Source organism: Scophthalmus maximus, chromosome 20 (assembly GCF_022379125.1).
Source record: "Scophthalmus maximus strain ysfricsl-2021 chromosome 20, ASM2237912v1, whole genome shotgun sequence".
Taxonomy (NCBI): domain Eukaryota; kingdom Metazoa; phylum Chordata; class Actinopteri; order Pleuronectiformes; family Scophthalmidae; genus Scophthalmus; species Scophthalmus maximus.
This window is the reverse complement of record NC_061534.1, coordinates 6356634-6384589: the sequence shown is the minus strand read 5'-3', so window position 1 is coordinate 6384589 and position 27956 is coordinate 6356634. Positions and strand designations below refer to the sequence as shown.

Sequence of the window (27956 nt, the reverse complement as noted above, 5' to 3'; positions counted from 1 at the left end):
ACCTCTTACAAAAGTGAAGTTGAATTCAGATACAAAGAACATATATATATATATATATATATATATATATATATATATATATATATATATAGAAAATAAATGCAGCCTTGTTCAGCTGAGCATGGTCGAGTCGGACCAGTCTCTTTAGATGGCTGATATATAACAAAGTTTTGATGGTTGATATCGTTAGTTATTGTGTTACCAACTGTAATGGGACAGTTTGCTGATTTGAGCACTTATCTCTCCTTGTGCCACTGTTATGGTGCGTTCACACCAAACGCGACGCAGATTATTCACGCGATGAAATCACATACAGAGTCAATGCAAAAAGACTGTAAATAATCAGCGTCGTCTATTATCATCCCTGAGAAGCTGTTAAACAGACTTTTTTTTCGTCAATGCAGTCAAATTGGTTAAAATTGCAATCGTTCGTTCAGATGTGCATAAATGCTGTGGGAAGCACTACAGACTGTTTAATTTTTAGGTTTCAATGAATATCTTCTATGAATAGCATCTTACAGGCCTTTCAGTCTTGTTGCACATCTAAAAATATGTTTATTTTATGCCATAAACCTCGCTCTGTGTACTTGTAAAGTGGCGTCCCTATTGCTTTGCTGCCTCGTCCTTTCCACGTCTCGTCTTCCTCACATCCGCCTCCCTCTTCTGCTGGTGGTGTCCTTGATGATTTCCGATGCCCCTCCTTTCCCTGTGACTCCTCGAGTCTTTGCCGCCATCTGCGTAAATTACGAGCAAATTTAGAAGGCTGGTTAGCATGGGAAGCGGGATCCTGGGCTTACTCAAAGACCCAATGCACATAATTCATCAAAATTAGGATCAGTTATGACTCGGAAGTACCATAAGCACTTTTAAATTGTTTGCTCGCTCGCTCTATCTCTTACACACACACTGTCCCTTTTCCACTCGAGGAAACAAACTGATGCGAGAGACTTTGGGTTGTAATGAAAAGGTTTATAAGTAATAGTCTGTTTCGCGCATAATGAAGCTGTCGCTTGTGCAATGTCAGCTGAGCCACTGCGATCAGGCGGCCTCATATTTCAATATTTCAGCGTTTCCAATCAAGGGTCATGTCTTTATACCTCGGATAAATAGTGATATATTTACTATCTGCTTAGTCTTCTTTCTTTTACACCACAGGATGAGCATAGCTTCCCTGAGACCTGCCAATCTACAGGTTGCGGTGTTGATGTCACTTTCAATCGGCTCTGTCAATTTCCTGCCTACCGTGCGTCTTTAACATTTCTGTTTGACGTAGACTAGTGCATCGCCAACCCATAGATGAAACCCCTAACGAGCAGACGCATTCATCTTGAGTGGCACCGGAAGAATTTTTTTCATCCTTGCAGGCATATTGTGATTTTTGCAAAATGCAGTTTCCATTATCTTACGTCCTCAATTCATATAACTAGTTAAAGGTGTGTCACACATTAGACATGGCACTGACATGGTGGTAATGTCAGTCTGCTGGTGCACCACTTTCTCCCTGACTGATAAAACCTTGCCGCTGTGGATGGATGGATTGCTATGAACCTCTGTGCCAATCAATCAAGCAATCAAACTTTATTGATATATCACCTTTCAAACCAATGTGCTTTATAGGTGTTTGAGAAAACGTAGGATGTTAAAAATTCGACTAATGCATTAACCAAAACAATCGATGGCAACAATAAGAGAAGGGTAGTTAAGATAATAAAAGATGTATAAAATACACACATCAATATTTTTCAGTTCCTCTCAGTTCGTCTGGAGGGCTGTTCCAGTGTCACCGGATGTACTGTACAGACATCCATGTTTCTGAGAGGACAAATCCTACTGACTCTGGCTATCCTGTGGATTTTTTCTCTACTGCCAACATAAAGTTGACATTTTTTTGTTTTTACAGTGAAACTTGCAGACAATTCTTTTGTTGGGATTACTATGACATTTAGAAGGCAAGAGCTTTTTTCCTCTCATCCTCCCCCGCCAATATTTTTTTCTTCATTTAGTAGTAGAGAAGACATGACATATGGGGAAAAGGAGGCAGAAAAGCTGGATTTGAAGTAGAGATATTATGATATCAAAATGGTCGTAGGCTTTTATGGCCTCTATTTATAAATTTGCTAAAATAAAAATAATGTATCAATGTATTAATCTTGATAGGCATTTAAAGAAAATCAAAACACCTAAAATCCCTTTTATTTGTATATTCACATTGTGAATGCACCTTTATATTCCTTTTTTTTTTTTCTTCTCTTTTCTTCATTCAGTCGTCCTCATTTATCTTAGCCTCGGTGGCCTGCCCTCGCTGTCTCGTTTCACAGCTTTCTACACAAGCAGTTCAGGTTCTCTGGCAAAGTGTAGCCGTTCCTGAAAACATTATATTACTCCTGAAAGCAAACGTGGATCCAAGGCAACCTGCTCGGATTTATATTTTCTAAAAGCAAAAGGCAGCATTTGCTTTTCACACGCGGTTAGATCTTTGCGAACCTCGGGAGCAACCTTCATAGAAATGAAGGTCTATCACTTAAGAAGAGACTTAAAGGAAAAGGCCCATGACTCACTGACGTCAGCCCAATAATGGCTCGGTACAAGAGTCACTGAGATCAGGATCTCAAGCGAGCGGCCGTTTTGGAGTAAAATGGTGGCAGTCAACTCAACACTCACCACGGGCCAGTGGTGTTGGTTCAGCGGGCAGTCATGTTAACCACATGTTTTTCCTCAGCAAACTGAAGAAGAGTAAATGGCATATAAACATAACAGCAGGATGTTCAAAGGCCCTTACTGTGCAATTACAGTAACATCCTCACGCTCCATCAAAAGGAGAGCCCCCAAAGCTGATCAGAGATCTGTGAGGGCCGTGTTGTCTACGTCCTCCCAGTTTCGGCATGCTGTTGTTTTCACTCGCAGCCCCAGTCGAGCCGGAGAGGCAACGTCAACGGCCATTGATTGAAAGGACATTTGAAGGAATTGCATTTCCTTAACTTGTTCAGATCAACACAGATTACTTTTTTCAGTTTTTCCTCCACTAAGTTTCCAATTTCAACTGTCAAAGGAACAGGTTGGAAGGAAATATGCCACAATGCTGTAGTGCAGAGTGGATTAAAAAAGCACTGGAGGGGCAATTAATACCCTGCATGCACGTTGTGTATAGGCTACTACATATGTATATATATATATATATATATATAGATAGATAGATAGATATCTATATATTTATATATATATATACACTATATTTTCCCATTTCAAAACTATGTGAACATTTCTAGGCAGTATAAAAGATGTCTAACTTTGTGTTTTGTACCGTTGTTTCCTTGAAGAGCTGTGTGCCGCGCACTTTGCTCGAACTTTCTGTGCCTTTGCTGTGCATGAAGCACATCACACTGACATGACATTTAACTTAAGATGCATTTCCTGTCCGATCTTCTCTTTTTTTTAAGGTGAAGTTCTCTCTCTCTCTCTCTCTCTCTCTCTCTCTCTCTCTCTGTCTGTATTTTGTATTCCCTGCAGTGGTGCTAAAGATCCCAGAGGCAGACGGCAGGAGATGAGGAGTTCTTGTGCAGAAACAACCTATGACAAGTCATTTATCACACACAGTGTCACTGATTCATTGCTACTCCTGTCACTCTGAGCCCCAGACAAGTGCAACACACATAAACACACAATCACACGCACACACATACTTGCAAGCAAACTCGCTGCGTCTTCTGCTGGATTTGTGAATTAAATTTTTATGATCTCTCCGGTGAGCTAAATCAAATAATCCCGTGTCAGCCTCTCCAAGAAACCGAAAGAAGTTAACACTCCGAGTCAAATTTAGGCAAAACTCGCTCGTTCGAGTTCCTCAGAAAGCTCCGTGGCGCAGGAGTTAAAGTCATCGACCTCATTACATTTCGTAATAAGCCAAATGAAATTACTACTATTGATTGTTCGGTTAGCTCTGGAATAGTGGCGCACACCTTTAACACTCACTTAGGATGGAATATTTCGAAACTGAGGGAGAATATGAATTGAAAGCTCCCTCCTATTTAGATTTGTATTAATTATTCAGTTGTTTTCCCCTGCGGAAATGGAAAAGCAATATAATCAAAGCAGGCTCAGTCGTTTCATTTATTATTGGAGCCCCTCCACTCTCTTTACTACTCGCGCTTCCCTTCCTCTCTTCCCACCCACTTGGTCTCCCCCCTATTTATTTCTCAATATTGCTTCATATTTCTTCTCGTTGTTTCCTCCCTCTCGTGTGTGACTCCCCCACCACTGTGCACTTTAGATGTAATTGAACTATCATCAGCGCTCCGCTCAGTTCACATATTTATAATGGGCGACATCTTCCTCTCGTTTCAATTACATCTCCACTGACTCTTTTCTTGGGGGATAAAGGGAAAAAACAACAAAGGCAACTGTTTAAAATGTTGTTTACATTTCAGCAAATCAAGCAGGGCCCCTTATAAATATATTCAGCAGAGCCTCTGGGCCACTACAGTATCACACTCACTCAGCTCTTTCGCAGCTGCTAATTGCTGCCGCCGCCACGCAGGGCTGGCTCAGATGGGGAATATTTTTCCGATACTAGAGAAGAATAGCATCTCAAATCAGCATACAAGAAAAAATATCATCACCGGTTGCAGATTAGGGTTGCCGCAAAATCAGACAATCAGCCACTGCTATCAGAAATTCAGCATGGCATCTGCATTTAATTTCCTTCTCAGTCCATCCTTTATCCCTCTAACCTTTATTCCATCGATGCTTGTTATTAGATACATACCAGCCGGCCATTGTGGAGTCATATCCGTGAAGGTGCTCGGCTGTATCGGACTTATCAACACGCTCTCTGCTCAGGTGCATGTTCTGTACAAATGGTAATCTGTCGCAGCACCGTGAAATCAGGATAAATCTATTGGCTCTCGCTTTTCAGTAGAATACCTTAATGGCGGACCGTGCTGAAGATATATCTTATCGTACTTGACTCTTGACCTTTTTCTACTGTACTCCCTGTGGTCAGAGTTAACAAGCTTTGCATCACCTCTGATGAAAGGACAAATGCTGGTGTAGCACCTACGGTAGGTCATTTTTCTTTCTTTACACAATCTATACTTTTGTGCCACAAATTTAACCTCCTTAGTCATGTCCATACTAAGCATGCCAGTTTCATTCCCCTTCCATTTTCGCCAGCCCCTTATCTTTTCTATCCTCACCAATTCCACGCCCCCAGAAAAGTTTGCTTTTAAAACTGAACTGAAGACAGGAACAATGTTTTGTAAGAATTGCTCTCACCAGCCCTGGACAGACCAGGTTGATGCTATGTAGAAGCAACTAACTGAGGCCAACTTTGCTTTCAATTCTCAATGATCATTCATTGTAATTGAAGGAGCCAGTTACAATATACATGTACAAATTTTTACTCGTCAGATAAGTTCAAAAGTGGAAGCCCTTTTAAAAAAAAAAAAAGACCAGCCGAGATCAAATCACTTAACCAATGGACAATGTTACAGTGGGTTGCCACTTGATAGGCAATACGTTGTCAGGAGATGTGCCACGGACAAACAGTTAAAAGTCACTGTTGAAAAATAAATAATTAGTCTTTTTTTTAGCGTGGCAATGCTATGGTAACAGTTTTAGGTAAAGATCAAGGTTTGAGGTTGAAATAATAACTTTGTCGTCATGGTCATAAGACGATCGTGGTCATGGTTAAAAGAAAACAACACTGTCAATTAGTTTGAAATGGGGAAATGAACCAAGTTAAATATCCTACTTAATGTGTCGTCCACTCTGAACTTCCTCCCTTTATAGACTTTGTGCTGCATGACAATGTCACCTTACTTCCCCCCTTTGGGCCCATAATAATTATTACAGACACTAGAGGGCTTTGCCACTTGAATGTAATCAAGTTGATTTGCGGAAACGGACGATAATGTCTCTCATGACCGATAAATGTCACTTAACGGTAAACTGTAACTATCGTAATAAGCTGCTCGCAGTGATAACCTGATTTTATCTGAGGAAGTCTGTTAGGCCTTAACCTGCCGAGGCAACGCACAGATGATGGTTGTACAGTAGAGAACAAAGAGCGATTTCAGTGTGGGGATAGAACCTGGTTCGAAAATGAAGCTGAAACGAAGCAAAACTTCAAATGTGTCCATTTGCCCCAAACACTAAATTCACTGTATGGACGTTGCAAGCTACAAAGGTACGTGTTCTGTGTGTTAATTTTTTATGAGACGGCTCAGACTCTGACTGATCTCAGAACACACCACAAACTCAAGTTATCACTGTGAAATGTTTCCAATCTCTCCTTTTCTTTGACCTGTCTCTTCGTATTTTTGAAGTAGAGTCAGAGACCTCAGGAAGAGAAATCAAACCCCAAAATTGCCCCTGGCGGTGTAAAGGAATCATAATTTGGACTTCAATTTGCACCTATTGACACCTACTTGTGTATTTTCTTTGACTTTGTATGTCATGAAAGTTGAAAATTCTCAAAATCTCTTCAGTTCACAGGCCATGCCAACAGAGAGATTCTTCAGAAACAGTAGACTCTACACTCTACACTGAATTACTATTGTCACAAAGGTCAAAAACTCTAAATTATTTCTCTGTTTTCGCTACTGCCAGTTACTGCGCTCGGGCTTTGTGGGCTCGAGTGGCACAGCAGATACAGTTTTTGACAGCTTTTCAGGAGCATTACAATCCTGTTCATGAAATTGAATCCCATTCGACCGCAGTGCATATTTGTCAGCATGTTAGAATGCATTTCTTCATTATTAATGTACCTGCTTGACATTTCTGTGTAGCCACTTTTCTGTTGTAAGATTATAATCAAGCCTGACATTGGGCTAAAAGGTCAAATGGCAGACGGTGGAGTAGAATGAAATAACGTTTGTCAATTGGATTTTTCTTTATTATGGCAAATGGTAGGAACTGAATGTAAACGCTTGAACCCTGTTATTGAAAAAAAAATTGCAAGTAGAATAGAAGATTCAATCAAATGTATTGTGTTGAAAGGGTTTATGGGAATAAAGAGAATTCAAGCACTATTGTTAGAATATGTAATAGCCATTTGCTTTCGATGGGTGTGTGTTAATGTTGCTTTTGCTTGATGAGTCAGCAGGACAGTTATTTTTTTTTTCCATTCCATCATTAGTCTCTTAACAGTGTATTAGATTTTTTGTATCTCTGCACTTGGTTACACAAATAAAATGTTATGACAGGTTTAATTCCCATAAGAGATAAGAAAACAAATGTTTCCCACTCAGGTTACAGTAAACACACCACAGCGCGCAATCCACTTGTAGCAGGGTTTGTGCTTCGATTCCCCAGCGTCTCCTTTCTGCATATTGAAGTGTCCTTGGCCAAGGACTGAACCCCAAATTCCTTCAGAGGGTCAGACCAACACCTTGAAAGGAACCTTGCTTCCATTGGTGTGTGTTTGTGAATTGTCAGGGGTAAATTGTAAAGCTCTAAGTTAATGCAGCCATTTCCCGTACAGTACCTTAACACTCTCCAAACATCGAAATATCGTGCATACCTGTAATTACAGACATTCCCAATAATGCTGCAAAAACTTATTTTTTACATATTTACATATCTGGCAGCACAAAATGTTTTTCTGTTTGTAAATATTTGAACGGTTTTGCATGATCTCGGTTGCATCAGAATTGTTGCTGCAGCAGCTTCACTTGGTAAGGCTTGCAGAATAGTTTTGTCTTTAAATCACCACATCCGCAGTCGTGTCTACGTGGCACGTGTTGGTCGTTTTGTCACGGGTCCAATCGCATTGTGCTCAAAGATTGGAAAAGCCTGGGTTGATGGCAAATTAATTACTACCTGTTCACCAAGACTGACACTGTTTGGTTCCGTGAAACCAGATGTTGCAAAGATAAGACGTCCGAAACTGTGTGACGAGTGACACGAACGCAGTCACAAAGACTTTTCCAAAAGGCATCAGTTACAATCCCTCACACTGCTGAAAGACTTGTATTAAAAACTACTTGCTATTGGACAGAAAACCCAATAATCCATATACTAATGCTGTTCATCAAAGAAAAAAAACAAAACATTAGCAATTCATTATTCATTTGCGGGACCCCGGAGTGCTGGTGCTGAGAAACAAACTGCTTCTAAAACAACACAACAGAGATCGATGGTTGTTGTCATCAAGGGAGCATCCACTTCAAACGACTGATGTAAAGAACTCCGAACGCGAGGCTCACATTCGCTGCCGTAGCCATTTTCAAACGCGATGAGATCACAGTCCGTGGCAGCTGACTGACCAGGCTTTGGCATTACATTGTCTCATTCACACGTCTCCGTCTTTCTCCCTTTTCCCCTTTATCTCTCTGTCTATTCTGAGGTCTCGGTAACGCCGTGAGTAAACCCTCTAATCTCTTCATCTCCAATTCTTCACTGGCGGAACAATGTGTCCTGACAGTCGACAAGACTCCGTCCTACCAGGGGCATAAACAGCTGTGTCTGGTAACCTGATTAAGAGGTCCGAGAGATAGCATCTCATGTGGAGACTGAAAGAGAGAGAGAAAGAGATTGGAACGATAGAAAGAGGAGATAACAGGCAGAGTGATAAATGACCTGGGGACGCCAGACTGACATTGTCTGTTGGTACACACAGAAAAGTCCAGGAGTAGGCATCAACGAACCTGCGAAGGCTTCTCCCTACATGCAGAATGCAACACGCATACAATCAAAGTGTACATTTGATCATCAAAATCACAAACATGCAATTTCCAAGGTTCTTTCTGTTTGTGCCCTTTTCCTCGAGTAACAACATCAGCATCGAGGACGTGCAATGAGCTGCGACAGAAGTGCTTGTGCAACGATAGTTTTACCAGATGAGTAAGGCTGAAATTGGTGTTTCAAGGTTTCCGGCGGGAAATGTGCAACTCATGTAAGTTTGAGCTTTTGGGTGTTTTCAGCTCCACGCTCAGACAACGTGGCACTGTACATTCATTTGAGGTCAAAACGTTGTCTTACGGTCGCCCGCCTTATCTCGTCTTCTGTTGTGCCTGTTTCTCTGTCTGCCTCCCCTTCATGGCTCCCGGAGAGATCAAAGAAAATCCCTCACTCCGTGCTTGGTTATCCTTTTTCTGTTCCAGGCTTTATTGTGTTTTCAAGTGTTTATTAGTAAAAAAAAAAAAAGGCTTTAGAGAATTGGGACCTTGAGAGAAGACGGAGGTGGTAGACCAGTTAGAATGAAAGGTAAATCCTCTCCATTTCAAATTTATTAAGTCTGCTTGGTGTGACATTTTAATTACTGAAAAAGACAAACCAAAAGCAATCTGCAAGTAAATGATATGTGTATAAATAGACATAAGAAGTGCTATAGATTTCAAATATATTAAGTCTATCTGAAGACCTTGCACCTTATTCGATGTCTTCAGAGACGTTCGAGTGCAGGGATATAACACTGATTCCACACTTGTCATTACGTCCATGTATCAACAGTTTGATATCAACTTGTTTCCAAGCTCAGGGGACTTGGTGCACCAGTGAATTGTCCACTACTCCTCGCCGTGGAGACACTTGATTTTTATTTGAGACAGCGTTCTGTAAGACACTAAATGGAACGTAAAAGCTGCATGCAAAGCCATCAGTACAATCGTTTGAATTTGGGTTCATGTCTAGTTTGTTTAGTTCATAGCCCCTACTTTTACTCTGTAGACTTAGTTTCAAAGAAACACATCCTTCGTGACACCCTGCCCATACACAGAAGAAAAAACAAGAAAGATATTCTCCACAGATCCCCCCAAAAGAAAGAATAACACTGGAACACTATCAGTAGTTATAGAAATAGGATTGCAGAGGAGTCTCTTTTTAAGTACTTTTCTAAGCTGACGGACGTCATGAAGAAATCGCTAAACTGAGGCCACTCTCAGAAAGCCAAGTCTCGCTGTCTAAGCCTCAACTAATATTCAAATTATACTGACATGTCACTGATTTGAAACGGGCTCATGTCAAAGAGAATCCTGTCCATAGGTTTAGCAATTGTCTGCACAGACACTGTTACTATACGAAGACATTGGTGTCAAGGGGCCCTTTAGTAATTCAAAAAGATGATTACCCAACATATTTGCCCGTTTCGCTATAGTATAAAAGATCTTCACAGAGTTTAAAGCCTGTCGTTGTAATCTAAGGCCACAGTGGTTCTTCCTATGATTAATTTGTATTTGATGTTTAGATATACAGATATAAAATGGCAAACCCATTTATCTTCATGTGTGGGCATACTGCATAATTTTCTCCTATGTACAGTCGACAAGTTCCCAGTTAAAAGGGTTGACTGTGTCTCATGTTCAATATTTCTGATTGGCGATAATCACCTGGGCTCCTTAATTATTTTCTCTTTCTTTGGTGTTTTGAGAATCTCCTTATAACTTCTCCTTCAGCAGTTACGCCGATGACACCCCAATTTACTTACAATTCCAACCACTGCTGATGTGTCTCATCCACATGAGAATAATTTTAGCAGACAAAAAAACTTGCAGCTCAATGATCATAAAAACTCATAATGTTGCTGATGTTTCAGCCTCCAAAAACGATACAAAATTATATTTATTCCCTTGAGTATATATTTCCTTAAGCCTTGCCAATTACATAAAGTCCCATGTTAGAACTTGTTTATATTTCTGTCTCTAAATAAATAGTTGTATGAGAGTTATTCAGGCTTTCTTTGTCTCTGGATAATACTACTTCATATCTCTGTACTCCTGTCTCAGCGAGGCCGGCAACTACTCTACAATGCAGCAGCCTTGACTAATGTATAAAACAAAAGCAATATATATTGATTTTGGCTCAGTGGTTTAACTTTTCAACTATTTATTTTCAAACTTTTTAAAGCCACATACTCATACTTATTGGTTACCCTACTCAAACCTAATTGGCTCAACTTTAAGGAATAGCCATGTAGTGGGCTTCTTCTTACAATTACATCTCGGCTAAGTCTTTGCTTACTCCTTTTTATCAATATGTTTGTTTGTTTTTTTGCTATTTAATGCTCTGTAAAACAAAATGGTATGGCTTGGTTTTTTGAATCAAAAACGTACCATTGGCATTAACTGTCTTTACTGTCCCTATTTTAAAATAACCAGCCGAGCGGCACAGCACACCACCAATGCGCTACACATTCCAAGATTGGTCCTCTGAAGTGGTCAATAATGATTTCACATTTCAGTCGTGGAAGGGATTTAAACACATTCACACTTTTTGCTTGATGGTAGGCCCGGTAGTTACATGCCAGCCAGAGGTAATTTATAAATTAGTCTAAGCTAATTATTACCTTGTGTTTGCACGTGATCTCCCTGGCTGATTTTGTCCGGGGCCTCTGTTTTTGGCCATTGTTTTGCTTCAGCTTTGTTTCCTGTTTGACAGTTCAATTCTGCCTCACCCAGATCCAGGTCCTCCTGTGAGCCAACTGGACCCTGTGATGGGCTGAATGTTCTGTTGAAGTGAGTGTTGTGAGAGTAAAAGCCTAGCGTGCAGGGCTCTGGGTACAAAGGTTCTGTTTCTCTGCATGCCATCATGTTAGCTGCTGTCATTGCAGTGGTAATGTAGCAGGTCTCACCAGTAGAGCAATATCATACCAGGCCAAGGTGCAAACCACCTCCATTTAAAAAAAATGTAATTCTCTTTTTATACATGGATAACAGGGACACTTTGAACCCTACGCATACAACTCACGATCAGTTATAAATATGCAAAAACTGTCTTCAGTATAGCCCCAAAATAATCCATTCAAAAAGATTAGTAAGCCCAAGGAGCAAACTGAAGACAGAATCTGTGATACATAACAGTCTCAAACAAAATACGAAGATTTAAAAGAGACCAAAAAAGCTAAATGGTTAAAAGATTGAGGAAGCTCCATCAAAAAATGAACTGTGCCAAATAGGCATAAACTGTCAAACAAAAACAGGTGCAACAGACGGAACACTGGCAGGAAACGAGCCACTAATGAATCTGATGTTTCAAGTTTTGATGATAATAATATACTCAGTGGTGAATTTCTTCATAAGGTAAAGGTGTTAGGCCAAACAGCGTGGCCGGACATAAAGGACGGACAGACGCAAGAGATTCCATCTATGCTTCCTGTTTATCTTCTCAACTAAATACTTATCAAAAAGTAGAAGTGAATCGTACTCGGTATCTGCTCCAAAAAACTATACGCCACTAGCTTCATCACTCTACATTCTGACAACAGTCAGATAGGCTCGTTCCAACATCCTTTAGACAGACTTTAAATAACTCCCCTCCAGCAGTGATGGGGTGAGGACGGTGGTTTGTGGGAGGGTCAGGTTTGTTTCAAAAGGCTGTCCATCTCCAGCTGGCGTCCTCTCCCTTTGCTGATACTGACAACAGCAATGCCAATCATTGTACTATCTGAAAGAGCTAAAGCATCATGAAGCGACCAGACTTCTGCAGTTTTTTTTGCCCACGAATAAAATTACTTTACCATCACTTGCTGCCCCAGATTTCAGGGCTTCCACATGTCACAACATGAACAAACACGTATTTGTGCATGTAAAATCTCATCAATGTTAACATTTCTCTTTGTTGTGATCAACAATAACATTTTGCTGGGAATATGTTTATCCAGGCAAATCCGTGACAATCACTTTGTAGTGACAGAGCGGTAGGTTACTTTCATGGCGATGACAGGTTTTATCCAACAACACTGCATTCAATAATAACAAAGATAAACTAAGAGATGCAAAATTTTGTAATGAAATGCAGACAGGCTTTTGCGTAAAGGCGCATTTTCATTTTCACTTTCACTTTTAAATCCCCAGCGATTTTTTAGAAGAGAAAGGATACAAGTAAGCCAGCCATTTTGACCTTAGAGCCACGTGCCCAAACCCAAACAAACATCTTCATTTGGAGACATCTGGGAGGCAAGGACAAGGAAAACAATGGCTCACATATTCAAACACCCAAAAACATGATTGAAACAACAGCTTCATCACTTTCTGAGCTACAGTTTCCATTTAGCAGGCGAGACACACTCTGAGCCTGAGATTTCTTTACTGAGGGATAATTTGTGGTCTGTATTTTTAATGAGAAACATGCTGTCTTCTTTTGAAAGTGAAAACTGAAGCTATTTGGGCTCCTTAAGTACAAATATTGACTTTCGCTGCTCAGAGTGGCCATCAGTGCCTTTTTTTTTATTAAATCCTCAGGAAAGCAGGCAAACCATGTTTGAATGTTGATGCCATTGCAGTTTTCAAGCTAATACACTTACATCCCGTGTGGGAGCGAAGGACATCAATACTATTAGATTCAACCCACAAGCAACTTGACAGGTAACAGCTTAAATGCGCTCTTTTGGAGTCGTGTATTTCCAACTTCAGTCAGCGTTCCGGTTAGAGAATCACAAATAAAGTTAGGCCAGCGAGTTGACATTATTTGCACTTTATGTGCCAACAAACGTCCTGTGCTGTATGTAGCGACCAGGATACAAACTTCCAGAATCAATGTTCTGTGCTCTATGACTGCATGAATTGAATTGGATGTTAGTAGTCAGCTCGTAGCCAAAAGGCTGGTGAATGATCTAATAATTGGAAGTCATTACTGAAGCAGCTGCTGCCTGGCAGCCGATGCCATGCCTGAATTAACCCCTTTGCTCCATTAGTTGCTGTTTATAACGTGTAATGGCCTGTATACACCACTGAACCGGTTAATGGTGTGGACAGCCTCTAGTCCTATGGGAACCGGTTACCAATTTCAAATTTCTGTTTGCAGAAGTCAGTATGGATTTGTTTGAGTAGCACTTGAAGTTAACTCTTGCTACGAGACTTGCATATAGATTTCTGAGGAGAACAAAAGCCCCTCAAAGTTCACTTATACATGGATCCAAAGGCTGCCAGTGCTTCTTAGGCTCTTTTTTTATTAAAACGTGTGTTGAGTCTGACGTTCCATTGTGTCGTGAGGGATTAACTCAATAATAAACATGTGTTGGCGATGTTGTAGTTTGTTCACTTCATTACTAAGTAACAGCGCCACTTCTGAACATTGAATCCCAGTCACATTAACATTTTACAACCTTCAAATGTCTTGTTTTTCTCTATTCCAAAACCGACTGCAACTGCAGCTCTCTGGGGCAAACGTCTGACTCTCTGAGCCGTCTCACTTGGGGCCGCCACCCGCCCTCGCAAAGGGGGGTTATTCTTTAATACCATGTACTTTTAAATGAGATGTTTATTTTGTCTTCTGGCTTCTTGAGGATGTGAGCCCGGCAGACGCTGCTCTCCAGCTGCCTCTCACTTACTTTTTCCTCTCCGATTCCAAGTAACAGTTGTAGTGCGGGGTGGGGTGTGACAGTTTACATTTTACCATCGAGTGTTGGTGAGCGTGTGTTATGGGATTTAGAAGTGGCGCCGAGGGTGTTAAGTGGTTTAGAGGTGGCGCAGAGCAGAGAATTGACAGTATTGGTTTATATGAAGTTGCCAGTGGCATGGATTCAGAAATGGGTCTGTGAGCATCCATTTGAAAAAAAAAAACATGGATGGCTGCATCTTTATCCTAATGAAGAGGGGGGTTTTTTCCCATCCAACACCATCCCCTAAATCTTTTTGCACTCACACAGGCACATTTATTTCATTGTCGGCACTTCACAGTGCGTAGTCGTCCTGTGCTTCATGGACGCTGTCTGTAGAGGTTGACTTTATGTCATGCACTGTGACGTTGTCATACATATTTATTTTTTTCCACAACACACGTGATAGATTGTTAATATAAAAATATGGATTATAGCAGCTTTAAAAAAAAGTTCAAACAAGACATGTAACTGTAAATAATAGGCCGTGAGACGAGATGAATAATAGATTTTATCTGCACTTGTAGATTTTAGTTATAAATGGTTTACTGTAAAATCGTTCAGTATATAAATTATATTTTTTATTTGCTTGGTTGAAAATTAGGTTTAAATAATGTTTAATAACTCTAGGTTAAACATAATGTTAATTAGCTATCTAGCGAAGAAGAACCACACAGGAACACATTTTTAATTTGATAGTCACTGTTTTGTGTGGGCTCAAACTAAAAAACAAACGTTCTGATTATGTTGAGCAGGGGTAGAACTGATCAGAACGTGTTGACTGTGTGTTCCGATGCTAAGCACGTCCGCAGATTCTTCCTAAATCAGGAGTGGCAAGACTTAAATGTGAAAAGCTTCCGCAAGGCTGTTTCCATGGAAACAGAATAACACACACACACACACACACACACTTGCAAATGTGATTCACCAGCTCAGTTGGACATTTGCAATTTAGGAAAAGTTGCCCATGCTGTGATTTTAGGTGTCACAGTGGGTGACACAGTCAGTCTGATCACGCTCACAATGAATCAATACATTGCAGAGGTTGTGAGGCACCACACGATAAATGCACCCTTCACATCTTGGTCTTAGTCCACTTCAGCCCTTGAGGGGCAGAAGGCATCGACGACCCCTTCACATTTAAGCCTTAGAAGGATTTGGCCGACACTGGGGGCTCTGCAACTACACACTGTACACACCGGCTTATCAAGTTATCTGTTAAACACCGTCGCCTTCCTCTTATGAATGGGAGTCGCTCTCTTCTTTTAATAGATCAAATGCATGAGATTAAATAGCAGATACAAAAATCTTCTCCACGCTTAGCTGTATTTAAACTGTAGAGCAAGCAGCAAGGACAGCGACATGGCCCGTGTTTATTCGAATGGGAAATTTGCTCCTTTTGAAAAGCTCTACTTTTTTACGAGAACATGCACCTGGACAAACCCTTACTGCAACCACATCGCAATATTACTTCACCAGAAGTTTCTCTTGGCCCTTGTGGAGCCAAGAGCCAACACTGTGGAAGCCAGTGGTACCACAGTAGTAGTACAGTTCATGAGTTTTGGAAGAGAGCAGTAAAATCACCTTAGTTTGCGTGTCAATGGTTAAATATTAATGTCCCAGCTCAAGAACAACTAGTAACGAGTAACAAAAAGTTGCCTACAGTAAGTTTTACTTGTAACAGCCTGATTGGTGGAAAAAAAACTTTTTTTTGCAAAGGCTTGTAAAACACTCCCGTGGGGTTGCTCCACTCCTGTACACACTCGTCCATGCCAGTGCACTTGGAACGCGTTGTCATGAATTCTTTAGAAATATGTGACAGTGCTGAACACGAAACATCAATATACGAGAAAGCTATGCACTGATGTGTGGTCGTGTGAGGAATCAATTTGTATAGCACGCACGTACAGAATAAGTTGCACTTACAGTGGTGTATATACAGAGGTATAGAGGGGATACATGATGAGGGAAAGACTTTTGCCAAAGGTGCAGCGCTCTCCAGGATCACAAGGTAAGTTTCCTGAAAGTAAAGCAATTTTCAGCAAAATCTGAAATAATAAGACACACACACAATCACACACCCACACCCACGCCCACACCGACAAGTCATGTTCGGCACAGCGGGCGCTTGGCTCTCTGGGTGGCTGAAGCAAAGTGAGTAGAAACATCTGTTCCTTTAACAGATAATGTTTGTGCTATGTTAAATTCTTGAATATTTGAAAATACATTTTAAGGGGTTTTGTGGTTGTGTACGGGTAAAATGTATGTCTTTAGGGCTGACAAAACTTTAAAAAAAAACTTTTAATAGTTCAAATCAAAATCTATGTTTATTGATTTTTTGTTTTATATGGTTACAGGCCTTTTCTCAAAGTTGATAACACAAGATATTTGTGGTTATACTGATATTTTTCCACACATGATCTGATATTTGAAATGTCTTTCTTCAGCAGTTTGTTTAATATTTTAAACCTTAGCAAATGATGGTGAGGGTTTGTTTGTTTGTGATTTTGTCAGAATTAAAACAGCACATTGTTAAACTTCTGTGAATCTTTTAAATTTTACTCAAACGTGTAGTCATGTTTGAAATTTCCACATCCCCAATTTCCGTTTGGCAAGATTGAGCTGTTTATGAGACTTAATTACTCGATCAAAACAAATTAAAATTCTGCTCTCCATCTCCAGCGATGAGAGGTGTGCTTTCCAAGAATGCAATTAATGACAAGAGAAGGAACAAATTGACACATAAATCAGCTTCAGTTCCGGAGCTGCCAGGTCTCTCTTAAGGCGAGATAATAAAATACAGCAAAAAAAGGAAGAGGACCACAAACACAGCACAACAGACACATGCTTTCAAATCAGGTGCCATACAGTATATATGTCATCATGTTGGAGAAGTGCAGTGAGAAATAAGACAAGCAACGGGGCGAAAAAATTAAGGAGCATGACATCTCACCGTGTAATCTCCACATAGTCTCCTATCAGGGGATCCTCGCACCCAGTCTGGAGTAAAATGCCGTCTCCATGGTCCATCTACCAGATCTCAGTCTCTTTCACATGCATTGTGCTTTAACATTACACTGCCAGTCTTTGTAATTTACTCCGTGTCATTTTGACAAATGAAAAGCACAGGCAAAATGCAGACCTGACTTCATTCCAGGTGATTAATTCTGCTATTGCTGCTTATTCTATCCAGGGATTTACAGTCAATGCAATACTTCCACAGTTGGCTCGCCCACTATGCCGCATGTGCATATGCTTTCGTCTCTCAAACAATTTATCACAGCGAAACTGAATCAAGGGTATTAATTAATGATACCTTGACAGAAACAAGATATCTTGCTGAGTTGCTGGAGTGTGTAGTGCCAATTCTATGCTAATTGGTGAGATGCCTTTTGAAAAAGCAAATAGCAGCCTATGTGTACATCTCATAATCTCCACTCTAGCAGATAGACCATGCAGGGAAATCTAGCCTCTCCCTCCATCACTTATAGCCCAGAGCAGATGCTGCTTCTGCTGCCTGGGTCCAGACCATAGGTTCAGACGGAGCCAGGAGACCACGTTAGGATCTCAAACCCCATCATTTCTCTCCTCTCCTCTCCTCTCCTTTCCAGCCCAGGTGGTGGACCGTGGAATCATACCCTCATTACTGACCTGTCTGTACGAGATCTTGCAGCATCTGCAGCATATACCCACACAGAGCTGGATGCTAAACCCCTTTTTATGTATGTTTCACGTGTTCCGCTCAGAACAGAAGTGAAAAAACGCATTATGCGCGCCACTGAATACTAAGGAGCAAGAATGCAGTCGCAGAGTAAAAAACACAAGCAAACAATCAAATGTAGTTCAACTTCACGTGATTAAAAAAGTTCAACTAAGTTGTGCAGCAGCTTAGAGGCAATTTATCTAAATTGTGAGTTTCCGTCATCTGCTGCTTCTTTCCTTTTGAACAACATTTAGAGGTTTGAACGTACATTTTGCTTTTATTTGCAATAAAACGCGTGTGCTCGAGGCTTAACGAACATGCAGAAGGCATTTCCGACCTCATAAAACATTTGCAGCGCCTTTTTCATATTTTTTTTCATTTAAAAGGCCTTGTTTACATCAGATTGGAGTTGTTTAATCTCCTTTTATTGGCAAGTAAATCAACCCTTTTACAAGTAATCACTGCCGCCAGCTGTCGACAGGTATTACGCCCTCTGCAGTTGACGCAAAGATGCATCACATCGCCCTTGTGCATGTGCCACATGTATGTAATGCGTGATTTCAAAAGTACAGGGAGCTGCTCATCACTGAGACAATGCTTTTTGCAAATGGTAGCTTTAACTTGTGCAGCGATGTGCAATTTAATGTCTTTAGTTCATTTAATATCTAAAATGTTAGCCAAAACCACCTCGATTATTCCAAATCCAATCAGTGATATCTGTTTGGTGCATGTGACTCATGGTCCCATGTCGAATACGTCTCGGGGAACAACAAATTAAAGTGACCAATTGAAGACATGATCATGTATAATAAAGATTGTTTGTTGAACAGACTGGTGGTTGAGAGAGACACATTTCACGTGTAATAAATTAACCAGACACACCAAGATTTAATAGGAAGAAAAAAGAAAAGAAATGTAGGGGGAAAGGGACACAGAGCAATCGGCTTGCGATTGATTGGCTCAGAACAGGGGCCTCGTTTCATCTCATTTATGATCAATGTGCAAAAAAACCCACATTCCATCCATTCAATTGTTGCCTTATGGAGTCTTTTTCACCCGGGTACAAAACGAGCTCTCAGGCCTGTCACGGAGAGTTGAACCAAAGTGGCAAATTAATTCTCCAGCCAAATACGCCGTATAGCAGCAGCTGTGCACAGACACCATATGCTGACTGCTTAATACAAACTGTGTAATAGAGTGTGGGTACAGGATGAATCACTTTGTCACTAACCACAGGTAGCCGAGCTTGAGTTGTTTGTGGAGGAGGCCGTATCTTCGACTCGTTGTGTGAACTCAGAAGAAGAACATTTTTCTTCCTTTGGATCCAGTTAGCGCTAAACCATCTGTGCTTCACACCGCTTCTGTCAATTAGCAAGGAAAGCTTGTCAATGGAATTCTGAAAGGCATTTACTTGTGGTTTTGCGTTTTGTTTTTTTAATTACCTGGTAAAATATTAGCCTGGTTACAGACCTTTGAATTGCCACCTAGACTTGTTGAACCGATACAGACACTGTGCTCAACAGGTGTCTCCTTTCAGCCACCAATAATGGACGATACAGTATTTCAAAACTAACAGAGGAACCACCTATTAAGCTGGTTTGATAGTTCCAACAAAACAGCAATGCTTCCACTACCAACACAGGGAGCACCAGCTGAACAGGTCCACAAGCAGTGATCTCTAGCTTTGCCACTATGGTCCTATGTTGATTAAGACATAAACAGAGCGACTGAATTATCCTGGGCGATGTCCAGTATTTGAAAAATGTCGACGCTCTGCCCTCCCGTGCTCCCTCTGTCAAAGACTGTCAGGCCGCCGTTCCATTCGATTCCAACCAGGCCAAGATGAAGAATGAGCTCTTTGCTGTTCGCTGACCACGGGCCCAGTCGGTGCCCCTGAGTCGTCCTATTTATCATTTTTGCGCAGGGAAAAGGCTTCACAGTGTTCAAAGATTTCCCCCCAGAAATACTCGCGATCATAAGTCTGGCGATCTGTTCATTTTTATATTTTAAAAAGAAAGTGGGGCAGAAAGTTCATTTTCCTCTCCTGCTTTCTTTCTAATATTCAGTATCTTCATATAGTAATAATATTTTCTTTAAATGTTACTGCTGGAAAGACCTATACGCCTCTAGCGCCCCTGCTCTGTCCTGTGCCAGTTGACGTGCATGGTCTTCTATGCAGTCACAAATACTTCATGTGATTAACTATCCTGGACCTCCTGCTCACTGAGTGAAATGCCAAGTCTCGGCTTCATGGACTCATCTATACTCCGAGACAGTGGTCAGGATAAAACGGGCTTTACTCTGCCCTAATTCAATCCTGCCGAGAGCCGCTGTCACTCCGCATTTCAATTATTCATCGGAAAAGGCCACAGGCAAAGGTCAATTTGGAAGAAGAAAGCGTCCGTTGATTATTAATACAATAATAAGTTTTGATCAGTCCCCAAAATAAAACTTTAGTGCTCAAGTTTTTTGACCTGCCATTAAAGTTTAAATATGTGTGTTTGTGTTTCTGTGTGTGTCCACATCCCTGGCTGGGCGTGGCTCCCGGTTTCCTGCTTCGCCTGTGGTTCATCAGCCAATCTCTATTTATGAACCCTGCAGCAGAATTTAAGCCCGGTTTTCTTTCTTCCAGGCGCACCTATAGTGGAAAAAACGCACCGGTCGCACCTGCTTGTTCGCTAGCCCTAGGAATAACTGTTTTAATAACTCCTTTTGTCTACACATGTCTCAGGATACCTGCGCCGCCTGCCAACACCCCGCCGCGGCCAGCCTGCTCTTTGTCTGCGTCCTGCATCTGAATCCTAAACTGAACCGTCATCCGCCTGCCCTGTTCAGTACCTGGAGATCAGTTATACCTGCAACCTCGGCCTGTCCGGCTCAGTTACAACAGACCTCCGTCTGCCGTCCTGCTCCGCTCGAACCGTCTTTTGCATGTTTTTTACACTCGATGCCTCTGTCTCTGTGTCTGCAATCTCTGAGTCCAGAAATCACTTAACCTCAACACCTGCTGTCTACTGTGATTTAGTTTGAGGCCAAACCACTACGTGAGGATTACGTAGTTGTATTTGATTGACTTTGACCGTGGAGACGGATGAGACATGATAATTCTGATCTTGCGCAAGGGACACAAAGACCAGACATCCGGAAGGAAATTACAACTTTTTATAACGCACTATAACTCTTCTTGTGTCTAATTTTAGTCCAATAAGAAAATATGACATTGCGGGACGAAAGTCATTAGCATTACTTAAGTGTTCTTCGCCAACTAATAGTCACTGCTTTCCATAAGTAAATTGAAGTGCAAATATTGGTTCCTAAAATTAAAATAGCCCTTGCAGAGCCGAGGACTCAACAATGACCTGGTTCTTCACTGCGGAGGGGCAGGTCTGGGAGCCCAATGAGGAGGCATGAAACTTCTACGATTTATTAACATCAGTGTATTCAATCGATGTATTACCATGAATCAACAATTTATGGTAGTAATTCTATAGTCAAACAATCTTTTTTTTTTTTTTAAATGTCTACAGCTGTTACAAAGCTTAAGGTGAAGTAGACAAACACAGAGAAAGTTACATTAAACTGAAACAGCGGCCCAGACTGCAGGAATAGTCTGATCGAGAGACTAAAGAATAAATTGGCTACTAAAAAAATACAAGGTCTACATTAACAGAAACATTCATTGAATTATTATATACAAGGTTAACATATCCATTTTTTAATCAAACACACAGAGGCCCTTCGTTTGATGTGACAAATGCTTAGTGACTGAAAATGAGACTGTTGAAATTCAAAACGTCATCTTTCCCTTCATGCTGCATTAACCTAATCACAACAGAAATCACATGTGGAACATACTTAACTAGATTTGCACAGTGCTCTTTGCATCGGCTCGGTGATGACCCAATTCACATCAATCTGCCCATTACTCATCACTGGAAACTCATTTTAATTTCATGGCTGCAGACAGACGTGCATGTCACGCTGGGCTGCCGGCGAAAGTGAATTCTCCAAGATGTATATAAGGGACTGTGTATGCGGAGGTCTGCTTGTATGGAAGATTTACTGTATCACACACTTATAAGTTGAACACTAATTAAAGGAACAAGTTACAGACACATACTCTCAACAATCTTTCTGCATTATTGAATCATTTGCGGACAAATCATAACACCTTGGGGAAAAACCTTGGGGACTAATGAAAGTCTGTCGGTCTCTGGTGAGACAATCACAGCATTCATCACTCAGATACTGCGAATGAAATAGATAAACAGCCCAAAAGGTGGCAAGCTCAAAATATCTCTTCTACACAATCATCACAAAAAAAACAAAAAATAGCATGGATTTGCAGAGCCTCATTTGAGAGGACCATGAATATTCATAGATTAATTCAATACTTTGTTTAACTTCACCTGGAAAGGTTGGCTCCGTGTGAAATAATGATATAAACCCAGGAGTCCCATTAAGCCTCTAACTAATCGCAATAAATCCACTCGCCTCTGCACAGTACGATCCAACTTGACTTGTGTTGCCAACAAATAACAGTGACAGCTGCGACAGAGACATTTGTCCTTGTTGGCGCGTGTCCTGTCCAACCTGTCATTCACGGGGAGGATCACCTCGATTAATAGCACAGCCCTTGTCGTGAAAGGCGCGTGAGATGTGTGAGTGTGTGATAATACATGACGCGGGTGATGAGGAGACTTATTTCCGACAGCGTTGTGTCTGACATCTGACTGTTACGAAGGAGAGAAGTCGACTTGTGCTCTCAGCAGTCGGCTACGATCGCCGTGTCAGCAGAACAATCCATGCACAGTCCTAAGAATTCGTGCAAAAGTGGATGAACTTCACTGCAACAGCAAATTCCAATTTCACGAAGAACCCTTTTTATGCAGAGAAGTAGATTTATTTTTAAAATTTCCTGTCGCCCTTGTGAATTTTGACATGTTGTCTTGAGCACGGCGAGAGAAAACAAAGTGTCTAAATGTGGAGAGATTTGCATTCTTCATCCACGCTGATGTATACAGTCGCTTGACGCAAAAAGGTTTTTTGATCTCACTTTAGGAAAGTGGAAGATTCATATTATCCTCCAAAGAGGCAAATATATCTAATATGACAGTTTAATCCTCTCAGAGGAATATTCAGCAAGATCAAAGAATAGACTTAGAGCATTCAACGTTTCCTCCTGCCCCGATTCTGAGAGCTGATTGCTGAGGCAACATCCCGACTAAAATGTTTCTTTCCGACACGTTACTGACTTTAACGTTGACATTGTTCTGTCTTAATCCACTACGACGATCATGCAAAAAGTCCTGTCTGTGATTAAATGAAATAAAAATATATTCCCAACACAACCATTATTCCATTATGTCAGTGGTCAAAAGAATGGTCCTCTGTCTGACCCTGTATCTCTCTTCAGTAAGACTACTATACATTAAAAATAAATGGATAATGCAGAGATCTTTGGAAAGATTATGAGAAGAATTTCTCAAACATTTCATTTTTAATTCTCAGTCCTCAGCATGGACCCACTGCAAAGCTTTGTTACTGAGTCTCTTATTGACTTGACTATTTGTCTGGATCCTGAAATTTTACCATTACTCTTACTGTTTTTCTCAAGTTTTAACAAGAAAGAATAGACTTAATGACTCTCTCTCTCTGAAATCCTGCTAAAGAAAAAAAAAAATAGAATACTGTTATAGTGTTGAAAAATATGCATGTTATCCTCAGGAAAACTTTCTCCACTTAGTAAGAGAATCACAACTATCACTATATTACCATACCGTATGTAAGATGTTCTAGTTATAGCTGTGAGCATATTTAATTTCAAACAAAAACTCCAACATAATGCACTTAGTATTTTCACGATTCACTCTGATGCTTCTCCTGCAGTACTACAACCCGTAGTCTGAACTCTCTCTATCTCTCTATTTCTTTCGCTCTCTGCCCTACTTTTACTTTCACCCTCTGTTTTCATGAGTGTGTTAGTCGGAACCTATGGACAGTTTTTAATAAAACACATTCAGGGGTTGTAAATAATAGAGGGGGGAGATAAAAGCTTTGTGGTGAAGGCAACAAAGTGAATCCTCTCCATCTCTTGTGTGTTGCTGTAGTGCACCAGAGCTGCTGCGTACTTCATTAAAACAGATTTGCTTAAACAGATTTTCGGCGACGAATAATTTAACGTAGGTCATTGTTTGTATCATAATATCATAATATTCTCAATTATGGTCTATTAATCGGAGTGTATCTCATACACAAACATGTACTTGTTACGAAATACCATGCTATATCTTGTGTCGTAATTCATCCAGGTTGTTTGATGCCACAATTGTAAAAAATATACATCTTATTAGCAGGAAACGGTAGAATAGCTGTAGTATAGTAGCATATAGTATTAACAATAAGTTAACTTACTTAAAGCTTTTGCAATGTGTTTCAAAAAGAAGGACAAATAAAAAACAAAACATCACACTATCAAAGAAAATCACAAAATCGTGGACCATGTAAATCTTCAATCAGAATGGTTTCAATCAGAATGTTAAAGAGACGTGTGAGTGTAAAGAGAGAAATGGCTTTGAAACTGCTGCGGTGCTCCTAATTTGGTGGATGTTTTCAAAGATATTATTACCACTCTATGTGTCAAAGTGGACCCCTGAGCAAGAAAAAAGTATTAAAACGCCCTCCCGCCTACAATTTTCATGATTTACACACACGCTGACTGTGAAAATGTGATGTGGGCTGGTGACCTCGACATAGAAAGTGCACAACTCATTAGAGCGGGGATCTTGCCTGTCACTGATATGCTTTTTGAAGCACTACAGCGATAAATTGGAGTGTTTATGGAATTGTGGCCATTGTTCCGCTTTAACATATGACCTGCTTCAAGTGCTGCTGTTTACTCTACAAGCTAAGCTGTATTTCCACTATGGACAACAGGTCTGCAGTCACCTTGTCTGTCAGGTGACCTCAGTCACCTAGATAACGAATGGATGACAAAAAAAATACCACTTTAAGGTCACTTTTTCTCAGTGCACTCGCTCTTCTAAAGCATTTAGGTTGCATTTTCGAATCTCGCTGCTCTTCAATAGTCAGAGAAAGTGCCAGTCCAAGCTGATTAGCCCTTTATTCACTGTTCCATCACCACTCATATCTTTTCTCCTTCCAAAATGCTGAAATAATCTACCCAACTAAGGACACAAGAGTGTCCTTTATTATCTAAAAGCCATTTCCAGGCATGCAGTACTTTCCTATCAGATGTACCGTGTACCTGACCATGACCTGATGGGAAGCAAGGGCACAAAATACACATTCTTTCTTTCTAGTTCTTTTTTTATGGAATTTTTACAGAATGCAGTCCATTCACTCCATTTAAAACTGTTCAGTGGTGCATATGGCAGTGGTTTATTGTCTTTTAATGTGCCCTAATATGCCTGTATCACACTGAAACTGATTTATCCTCCAAAAATACTGGATCTAATCTAATGAAAACATATTGGATATTATATATTTAACCCTATATTGCTCAGTTTAGTACAGAAGAGCAGTGAAAGAAAACAATCTCTACCCTGAATTACAAGCTTTGCATATGGCGAGGCAGTCTGATACCAAATTATACTTTGACCCTCATCAGGTCTTCTTCCTGTGACTTTTTAAAGGGACAGTAAACGATCTTAATCCAATACACTTTTTGTAATATTCAGCAAATGTTTTCCTCACGGCCTGCTAGCTGTCGTTTCTATGTTTGTGCCGGGAAAACAATTTGCATTTTTTGTCCTCTCATATTTCAAGGTTTGCATTTTCAATAGCTAACTCATTCATGAAAAATTTACATCAAACCACCTCTCATGTGTCTGGGACATCCTCTCACAACTGTCAAAAGTGTTGGTTTATGAAAAAGGCCTTAGCAAATCCCTAAGCATCCTTATCAGTGAGCATTTTGCTTTAATATGCATATTTCAAGGTTTGAATTTCCAAAAGCTCACTCATTTATGAATTTATTGACAACAAACCACCTCTCATGTGACATCCTCTCACAACTTTCACAGCTGTTAATTTGTGAAAAGGTCACTGCTAAATATGCTGTATTTTAAATCGTTTAATCATTAAAATATTTAATTTAATTTAATTATGTATTTTTTTTAAACGTTTGCTTACAAGATAATAGCAGCTACGTATAAAACTCACCATGAGGTGTAATGCAGCCTATCATGCACTGTTACCGTGTCTCGCTGTTCCGTTAGGTCGATTCATTCCAGCACATTCGACAGATATGAAAACCTGGGACAGAAATAACCACTCATGCGCACCATCTCTGTTGTTAAATGCAGCATACGGTTGAAAAGAATTCACACGTATTTGTAAGTCTAAACTTTGCTCACTGAGGTTCTCGTTTGGTGGATGTTGTTTCGGCGGAAACTCGTCGTAAGTGCGGACCGGAAACACGGCTGCATCTACTTGCTTTTTCCAACATGGCGGCTGCTGGCACGTAGAACGTTGTTTTTGAGGATAACCTCGCGGATTATCGCAACATTCGGACCACCCGTGAGCCGGCGTCGCTCTCCCGCCGTGCGAGATTCTTTCGTTTGCCCTCTGGTTTTTTGGGGGGTTTTTTTCCGGCGCGAGCAACGGGGAGATGCATCGACGCGCCGCGGCCAAGAGAGACCCCAACAACAAACCTGCGAAGAAGGACGCGAGTGACAGTGATAAATACGCCGACCTCTTGGTGTTCGGCTATGCCTGCAAAGTGTTCCGGGACGACGAGCGGGCTCTGTACCACGAACACGGAAAGCACCTCATCCCGTGGATGGGGGAAAAGAGCGTCACGATTGATAGGTCGGTTGAACAAACTTAGACCCAAACATTTATGCTAACCCATCTACCCCTGTCCGTTAGCCTGTTTTTTCTTTTTTTTTTTTTTTAAATGCAAGCGACCACATGGGAGTTTTGTCTTGCACGAGCTCTGGGACCACCTGCAACTGTCGACGAGTTTGTCTTATCGTGTCTTGCCTGCTAACCCCTGTCTTTGGACGGACTACAGATGACAACACACGGCCTTTGGAAGTTGCTAGCATTACATGCCAATATGCAAGGTCCTCGCCAGTCTTTGTGAACGGCGGCCATGATGCTGACCCCCCATGTGTCAGTTCATCAGGCACACGAGCCCTAAACCAAACACTAGCTTGAGCTAGATACTTCATAAACTGGCAACTGTGCATTTTTTTAGATGTGTAAATATTCATCAAACCTCAAGGCAACATAGCTTAGCTATGAGGTTGGGCCTTTGCATCCTGGCATGTTTGGCCAATTTCCTCTGGAATCTTTCACTTCATGCACACTTTGTATTTGGACAAAAAAAAAAAAAATCTAATCGTGGCAGTAAAAGGGAACTCTGACACAGAGGGTGTTTCCATTCTTTTCAAATTGAGTTTTGCCTATAATGCCACAGTGTGCATGCGAGGCAGAAAGGACCCGGGGTTTTTATAACGCTGTGCCTGTATCCGTAAGGCCGGAGCAAATTCTAAACAAGACAAAAGTTACTGCAGTGAAGGTGAATCAAAGGATCACTATGTTAATGTGAAGGGTTGAGATTTTGGCTAATCGACAATATGTTTAAAGGTGTTTTCAGCCGTCCCTGCAAACATGTTGCTGTCGGTGACAATGTTGATAATGTTCTATTGCCAACGCCTAATAAATCACACCCCGTTTGAATCACCTGGATCTGCAGTGGCCCAACTTGTGTTTTATTTGTACAGCTTGTGTATGTGTGTCTTTATCACATAACCCAGTTCTTTCCCCAGCAAGGTAGGCTAAGGGGTCCTGCCAAACCCCGAATGCCCACCACAGCACCCCCATTACTTTGCCTTCATGAAGAAACCGCAACTGGGAAGTGGCGTAGAGGGACGAACCCTGGAAAATGTCGTCCATTTGGGTTCTTACGGATAG

The 27956-nt window shown here is 40.9% G+C and overlaps 1 protein-coding gene and 1 long non-coding RNA gene across 5 annotated transcripts in view; one reads left to right on the top strand and one right to left on the bottom strand.

Moving 5' to 3' along the window:
- Positions 1–71: 71 nt before the first annotated feature.
- Positions 72–26505, bottom strand: LOC118284881. The gene is made up of 3 exons (XR_004784990.2): positions 26393–26505; positions 26199–26291; positions 72–734 (listed from the first exon to the last, which is right to left on the bottom strand). It is a non-coding gene; the product is annotated as an uncharacterized LOC118284881 (long non-coding RNA).
- The window catches only part of LOC118284878 (splicing factor SWAP), a 44377-nt gene continuing 42909 nt past the window's right edge, over positions 26489–27956 (top strand). Inside the window, exons 1-2 of one of the 4 annotated variants that reach the window (XM_035608043.2) lie at positions 26716–26846; positions 27812–27956. In XM_035608043.2, the coding sequence (XP_035463936.2) occupies positions 27928–27956 (29 nt within the window). In that variant the 5' untranslated portion in view covers positions 26716–26846; positions 27812–27927. The other 3 variants (XM_035608044.2, XM_035608041.2, XM_035608042.2) reach the window with 3 other exon arrangements.